An 8,283-nucleotide genomic window follows, 5' to 3' on the forward strand; every position below is an offset into this window, starting at 1 on the left:
ATGAAATATTCTGGTCATACTAATCGAACACTGATGCATCTATTCTTGTTTACAAATTCCGCCCAAAGAAAACTGGTTTCAATGTGTACGCAGAGTATACACGACCGCAATTAACTTTCCTTGCATTACGCCCTTGGTCAAACCAAACTTTCTGCTATGTTGGCAGGCGTTGAATGTGCAATGTGACATTTTAGAGGTATTACTTTCTATTTATCTTCAAGATATGTAACCTTGATTCTTTAAAAAGTTTCCGTTTATCTAATGATGAGGTATAATCAATTCCTTGTTTAATCAGATTTAATCAAAGGAAAACAAAGTTTTACTATGAAGCTTGACGAGCTTGACCAAGTTAAACATGTTTAAAAATAAGTACTAAGACTGGAAAAATTCTCCATAAACATGATAACTGCTGCTAATTTACATGTGGATTATGATATTTGAATAGAACGATGGATGGATAAATCGATCCCACCGCCGTAAACTCTCATTGGTTCTTAATAGACACCAGGCACGTCAGTGAAACCAAATATTTCAATGTTGGATAAAATTGCAAACTACGATCTTATTACAATATTTCACAAAAGCGTTGGTTTATGAATGTATTTCGGTTTAATATATGTATATCTGAAACTAGAGTATCATGCTTAAATATTTAATCATAATCTATTATAGTTGGGGTTTAATCCAAGAATTGTGTATATATCAAACAATAGAATATATATCATATATTCATAAGTTAATTGCCAATCCAAAAATCCTCTAAAGAAATAATTTTGTCCAACAAAGACAATGTGTAATAGCTCTGTGGAATGATTTTATTATGGGGGGGGGATTCTTCAAAATGTTTTGCAGAGAAGCATACATATTAATCCAACGAATATAGTTAACAAAAATTCAATTTTTGAATATTATATAATCCACTTCCGTGGTTAATGAAGAAATCTATGTATAGTGTACATTCGTTTATTATAGAATAAAAAAACATTTCATCGCCAACTAGCGAAACTTAGAATGCTTAATTTCTTCTATTCAAGGGGGTATTAAAATCTTAATCAATCTTTGTTGAAACCTCAGCTCAGTGCTTGAATACTTGATAAAATGCATGAATTTATATATATGTAAAAGGTAAGGTTTCAAAATATGAAATACTGAACAAATAGATGAAATAAAAATAGCCCTCACCCAGACATTTAATGTTATAATTTCTTCACAATTATCGGCCGGTATATTTCCTTAATGATCAGAAGAAAATTCGGACAATTACATAGTTTTTTTTTTTTTACAGTAGGTTTAAATAAACGAGGTAATTTAGAGCTGAACATTAAATGTGTCTCCTAACGAACATCATACAATGTGAGCACGGGAGAATAATAAATGATCAAAACCCTTACATAAAGGGACAATACGCAAAGATTTAATAAATTTGTTTCCGTTTTTATGGGAAAATTATATGCGTGATCAATACCAGATAAAAGGCCATTTTCGAATTCAATGCCAGCGGAGGGTCCCTTTATACATATTTATTAAAATTTTTACATTGAAACAGTCTCTAAATTGAAGAATGTGAAAGGAAAGACAATGGTTTGTGTCAACAGACCTGCAGAATACCGCCTTTAGCCAAAGATGACTACAGTCAAGGGGAGGGCAATTTTGCCTTACATTTTAAAATTAGATAGTTTAGAAATGGAGGCACAACATCTTTAAATGGGGGGGTTGAGTAACCCTTCGATTAAAAAATATCTAAGGAGGGGGAAGGTTAAATCTTGGCGGAGGTGGTATTTCATCACAATTCTTAGTTTCCAGATCAGTTGAAGAGGGTACACTGTACAGAGATCTCATAACTAGTTATTTTTTTTAATATTTCGATCGGTAAGTGCTCCTGTTCAGAGATTTATGAACATATTTTTAAATCTTCATATATACAACCTAAATTTCTTATCTTAACTTTAACATGCGCGCATTACAATTTGATAAATTGAAATTTTGCAAATAAGTGTTTTACTTCTTTTAAACGGAAGATCTCTGTACCCAGTGTTAGGACAAGGTAGATAGAACCTATAAAAGAGATTCTAAAAATAAATGTATCATTCAATACTTGTTTTAAAAGTCTTTTTTTTTTGTGTCAATCGTAGCCAATCATAACTTATTATCTCTCGGGCAAATGTAAAATATATTATGAAAATAAACCTTTGTTCAGCAAGAATGAATGAATAAACAATAAAGCACTTCTAACACTATCTACCCAGACCTTACACTGTAAAAACTTTTAACTACAGTCTTTAACTGGCAGTTGACAACAATTGAGAGACCTGCTTGTACGCTGGTAGGGACAAGCAGCACATACTACGTTAAATCGTTTTATTACATAACTGCTTGGTAGATGTTTCGAGCTACCAGCAGAATAGAGATAGTTCCGCCCCCTGTCTCCAAGACGTAACAACTTTTGTTTTAATCTGAAATTGTAAATAATTTAGTTTAGTTCAAATAGACAACAAAAATAACAATTTTTCCAGTGAATGAAACAAAAATTCAACTAAAAAATAGGCTCTGCAAATTTTAAATGGACACGGGAAAGGTTTGAACGAGTTTGTTATGATTAACAAACACGGATTCAATTTGTTGCATATTAACGTTTATATTAATATATATGCGGAGACTTCTTATTCTACAGGAAGGTATTTTTTAACAACAATGTTATCCTAAATAAAAATATAATTTCGATAAGAATACATAATTAATATTAAAATTGATTAATAATAATTTATCATAAAACTGAAAACACAATTTTCATTTTATTATTATTATTGCTGGTTCAGAAGAATAGTTATAATATGATATGTTAAGTGTTTTTTCATTCATGAACAGCCAAAGACCTTATTTTTTTTAAATCTCTGAACATTACAGTTCATTGTATCTTATCAATTTTATTATTTTGATTTTGCGTCTATTGTTTGTAAATATTTATTTTTATTTTAGTTCATTTTTGATTATATTTTTCACAATTAGAGAAAACACGATTCCATTTAGACATAAATTCTTTATTTAGGTTGTCCCAAAAAACGTAATTGAGTAACGATTTAGTCTTCTAGAGATTGTTCTTTGTTTATGTTTTGATTACCAACTGTAGTAAAACGCAAACTTCGCTTTATATATCTCTTTCATATATTTAAAACACATATTTTATATAGTTTTGAAGAATAACCAAACCAGGGTTTCTCTCGATTCATAAATAACACTACCTAATTAATTTATCCAGTTAAAAAAAATTAACCTGCTGCATTTTTTCGAAGTCCAAACTTGGCCTAGGAATGTTATGAGGTCTTGGTGTTGTTCTGTGTCGCTTGTTAGGTGACCTCTCCTCCCCCTCCTCATCCTCCTCTTGTCCTCGGAGCACAAGAACTCCTGAACCTCGAACACGAGGACGGAATGCTCCAGATGATCTCTGCCCCTCTCTAAAAATAATATTTAATTTTTTTTTGCATTATTAGACAACTTTACAACTTGTAGCAACTCATTATTATTATTGATTCTTATAAAAAAGTTAATTTTTCTTTTTTTGACCCCTAAGTGATCGTCAATGTCTCTCTCTGTAATAATCTTTTAAAAATCAAAATATTTTTCACCTCAAATTTGTCTGATTTGCAGGTCGCTGTTCTGTTCCAAGCGCCTGTTCTTGATCCACCCCTGAGGGCGCCATATGGAAAAGTTTTGGTGGCGGGCTTTGAGACCGCCGAGGCTTGTAAACGTTGAGGGGAGGGGATGTGCAGAACTGTACAGGGGTGTAAACACCCTCCATCAACTCACTCACCTGGAAGTTAAATGTTCAATATATTTCACACTTTCCAGATGTTGTTAAAGAGACTTCATTTAAAATAACTCTCCAATTCTATACATTGAGAGGCATGTTATTAACAACGGTATCCTTTTAACCTTGTCTGAGTAACAATGAGAAATATAATACAACGAATTTCTATCTTTAAAAAAAACCTCAGTTAAAAAAATGCGTCAGTGCGATAATCTAAGTACAGGAACAGCTATTGAATAATTTTGATGTGAATTGTGGCATCCATGTAGATATAAACTAAATGGACACAATACAATCAATACAATACAATACACAATACAAACTTATACAGTTTCCAGATCGCAAATACGCTTACAGAGAAAACATCAACCTTTGATATAAACTGTTGACCGGATTTTGATTAATAAGTAACGTACAACTTAGGAACGTAAAGGAACTGAGTTATTGTCACAAACTCTTATTGTCTAATCCCTATATATCTTTATAATCTTATGATTTTGATATTTCAAACTTAGATTATTTGGTCCAACAGAATTAGTAGTTTGAAATATCAAAGCTCTACGACATTGGTAGTAAAGATAAAGAGATTACAAAAGTAGAGTTTGTTACAAAAACTCAGTTCCTTTCAAACTAGATTTTAAAATTAAAAAAATTGTTCATCAAGATTATTTAATTTCTAAAAATTCAATTTTCCAATTTTAAGAATGATGTTCATCGAACTTAGGTGCGTGTATGGGGTTAAACAAATTTGGAAAAAAACTGTATACATGTTTCAGAATGCTTCTTTTGCATTGCACATTGCATTAGACGTTACTTTTACTAAGTCTTGGGCTTGAGGTCAAATATTGAATTAATCTAGAATAAAGGATTAAGGAGAAAACTCTTTAACTGACCTCCTCATCTGCAGAACTACCAGAACCAGCTCTGGCACCTTGCTCTACTTCACTCCATTTCCGCTTCTCTACGGCACTCATACGACCAGGTGCAGTTTTCGCGGCTGTAGGAACAGTTCCGTTTACATAAACCTTCTTCCGTGCAGAGCCAATAATATCTTCCAGCTCCTCCTCACTGGAGTGGTTGTCATTATCTTCCCCTACAATCATTGTCTCTGAGAAAACAACTGCAACAGGTTCCTTAACTAGTGGCGTCAACTGTCTACTTCGACCTCCTAGTCTCGCAGCTGAACGCAGGTTCAGTGATATACCGCTGTCAACGTCTAAAACATCGTATGATATAAGTTGCATTCACGCCTAGGGGAAAAATACCTGTCTTATCTACAGCGAAACGGCAAGATCATATATATTTCAAAAAACCTTCTCTCAGCCAACATTTCTTTTTTTCACATAAAAACTACAACTGGTGTATAATAAGATCATTCCCAACCCTGTTTAAAAATATTTCCCCCCTAATGTTAAATATGTATGCACGGAACACCAAATAAAGTTTTTTTTCGCTAAATTGGAAAAAATAAATAAGTTTTAGAGTAAAAAGTATCAAAAGTAATAAAATAAAATTGAATTACAACGAAGATAATCATGCGTTATACAAGAACTTGTCCAGGGGATACTCAATCGACCGCTGTTTTTCAACTTATCTAAATTCACATTCTCTCAAAAGTTTTAATGCCATGTAGGACGTAGGGGCTGGATGGCGGGATAACCGTTAAATAACTTACTATCGCTCTCCCTTTCAGTTAGCTCAATATCTTCGTCTGATTCTGTGCCACTGTCTTCTTGTACCTAATCAATAATAAATCATTAAGCAAAAAATAAATAATAAATGGATGTAAAAATGTAGTAAAATATACTAAAGTTTATCAAAAGAAATATATACACTAAAGTTGTACTGAGGTTTTGGGTCCCAATGCCCTCCCCCCTAGAAATAAAAAATGTACCCCCCCCCCTCTTTGCAAATTTCTGAATACTCTGAAATGTCTTTGTCGACTTAAAAAAAAAAATTACACAACCTTAGAAAAAAATACAATTCGCGATGACTTTAATAAACATTGGCCGGTTATAAAACTTTAATCATGTGCGTTCCACACAAAAATAATGTATTTACGACAATCTTGCTTTCTGTATTCAAAAACCGACAACTGAGAATATTTTTTTTTCGGAATGTGGTGGATGTGGGCTTTTAAATTAAACTCATATTTCAGGCTAGCTCTGGCATCTATGCGTACTTCAAATCTACATCTACAACAGTTTTATGATCAACAAATGTACGCAATTTACAGTTATCTGAATAATTGTATTACTAAAAATCCAGAAGTCCATGTAGTTTGTACGGTTTTTTGCTTGAGTTCTTAAATTTTTGAATAGGCACTTTTTTATCATTTCTGTCCAAAGCTTCATTTAAAGAAATTCTAGATCGCAAGTTCGCAGGTGAAAAAGGTGAGTAAACTTTATTATGACCATTTCAGATTTAAAATCCAACCATCTGTGAATTAAACCGATCTAAAAATATAATAAAAAACGATATTCCTAATTCAAAAACGTTATCCTGACATTTTGGGCAACAAACAAATGTAAAAACTTTGAAATTTGTTTGAAAATTGTTATAGATTTAGAGTTGATTCATACATTGGTATATTCCTAAAGAACGATTTTTGGACCCCCCCCCCCCCCCTCCTATCAATTTTGTACATGGATCTTACAGAAAGTGTCTTTCCTTAACCTAGCCCGTGGCCGCAGCACTCAGCCCCCTAGCCTGTCCTAGCCGCAGCGCTCGGCACAGAAAGTGTCTTAACCAACCTAACCCGTGGCCGCAGCGCTCGGCCCCCTAGCCTATCCTAGCCGCAGCGCTCGGCCCAGAAAGTATCTTAACCTAATCTAACCCTAAATAATAATAAATAAATACTAATTTACTAATTTCGTAATATTTTTTTGGGGGGGAGGGGTCTAAAAATCGTTCACTAGGACAGACCCCATACATTAATTCACCCTGTCAAACTGCAACATAGTTTGTCTGTCTGGGGGGGGATGGTTCGGTAAAAGGATGTATAAATTTAGTTATTGATTTAATTATTTAACGCTATTAATACAACTTTAAAAAGTGTAAGAACTTACGAACTGTCTAGTACTGTCTATTTGTGCAGTATAATAATATATAGACGGAGGAATGTGTGAAAGTCTATAATACACGGAACTCCCGCGCCATCTTTAAAGTTTCTACTATATTCTTTACTCACAACATCAAACGTTTATATATTTAAGTCGAAACTAAATTAACATTTCAATTAAGCAATGCAGATCTTATTGCAGGATGACAAAGATGAGGTATTCTTAACTTCCAAATTAAAGACTCAGTATACAGATCAAACTTAATTAAAATATGAAGAAGACATAATTTGAATGACGCGACAATATACTTTTATGTAGGCTTCTGAATAACAAACTGGTACTTAAACCCTAATTTTAAAACTGTACTCACTTTTTCAACAATGTCGTTAAATTGTTCACCAAGTGATTGTCCCTCTAGCTTTTTAGTCACAAAATTGACACTCATTATTTTCTCTCAGCCAATAATACATCTGTAGTAGAAGATGGAACAATTATCTAAGACGTGCTGACTGTCGAGGATGGAAAATTACTAAAATGGACCAGTATTTAGGAAACTTGACTCCATTATGATGGTTATTATGGTCCACAGCATACCCCTAGATGAGCGGGGTTGGACTGCCACTTCGGATTTCGGAACCCAGTAATCAGCTGTTGGACCACACTATATTACAGCTGGCTGGGGAGGAAGGTGACAGTTGTCGATTTTTTAAAGAAAGTTTTTATATACTAAAGAATTTCTTTCAAACTTCAGTCTCTTTCATAGATTTATAACCAAAGATGTGAAATACATAATTGGTTTGTCGTAAAAATTTCAACCTTTCTGTAGGGTTTGCTTAAAGCTGTCTGAGTAACAACCTTCCTCCCCCCATATATGTGAGAGTTCAGGCAACTTGGAATCTTCTTTGTGTAATATATCAACCAATAGGAAAGTATATTAGAAAAATCCACCAACCAGAGAACGACTTTGAAATATTTGCCAATCACAAGCTCTACACTCATATAAATATCCAATAGAACTATAGAACTTACTACAGAGAGGCCCAAAATCATTACCGTATTTTATATGCCTAGCATCAAACAGGCACCAGGCAGGCAGGCCCGATTTTGTCATTATGTCATTTTGGCATGCAATGTACGTAAAGTGCATGCAAGTTATTACACAAAATTTACAAATAATTATCATTTAAATCTAAAGCCAATAGCCAGGGGCGGATACAGTGGGGGCGGGGGGACATTCGCACCCCCTGACAGATTCAGGGAGGGGCGTAGCCCCCCCCCCTGAATTTGGAATTTGTTGTTCCTATTTTCAGAATAGCTTCTCAATAGCATGCTTATAAGGAAAAGCAACCCTAGTGCAAAACAGCTAGGAAAAATATCTGTCTTAATAAACTATAATTTGTGAAAAGTTAAAAGTCT

General features: G+C 33.7%; 1 protein-coding gene across 10 annotated transcripts; it reads right to left on the bottom strand.

Moving 5' to 3' along the window:
- Nucleotides 1–947: 947 nt before the first annotated feature.
- Nucleotides 948–7,742, bottom strand: LOC111712695 (uncharacterized). Of its 10 annotated transcripts, none has more exons than XR_002767526.1 (8): nucleotides 7,238–7,742; nucleotides 5,481–5,544; nucleotides 4,699–5,021; nucleotides 3,624–3,808; nucleotides 3,272–3,452; nucleotides 2,370–2,453; nucleotides 2,003–2,055; nucleotides 948–1,822 (listed from the first exon to the last, which is right to left on the bottom strand). XR_002767526.1 is itself a non-coding variant. In XM_023487382.1 (8 exons), the coding sequence occupies exons 1-6, from the start codon at nucleotides 7,310–7,312 to the stop codon at nucleotides 2,391–2,393; spliced, it is 891 nt and encodes a 296-aa protein (XP_023343150.1). In that variant the 5' UTR covers nucleotides 7,313–7,742; the 3' UTR covers nucleotides 948–1,822; nucleotides 2,029–2,055; nucleotides 2,370–2,390. The 10 variants fall into 10 exon arrangements, 3 of the variants coding, with proteins under 3 accessions (XP_023343150.1, XP_023343149.1, XP_023343148.1); XR_002767525.1 differs by having other exon boundaries at nucleotides 2,310–2,453; XR_002767524.1 differs by having other exon boundaries at nucleotides 2,249–2,453.
- Between the last annotated feature and the right edge of the window lie 541 nt (nucleotides 7,743–8,283).

The sequence above is a fragment of the Eurytemora carolleeae genome, unplaced genomic scaffold (assembly GCF_000591075.1).
Source record: "Eurytemora carolleeae unplaced genomic scaffold, Eaff_2.0 scaffold1314, whole genome shotgun sequence".
Lineage (NCBI taxonomy): Eukaryota > Metazoa > Arthropoda > Copepoda > Calanoida > Temoridae > Eurytemora > Eurytemora carolleeae.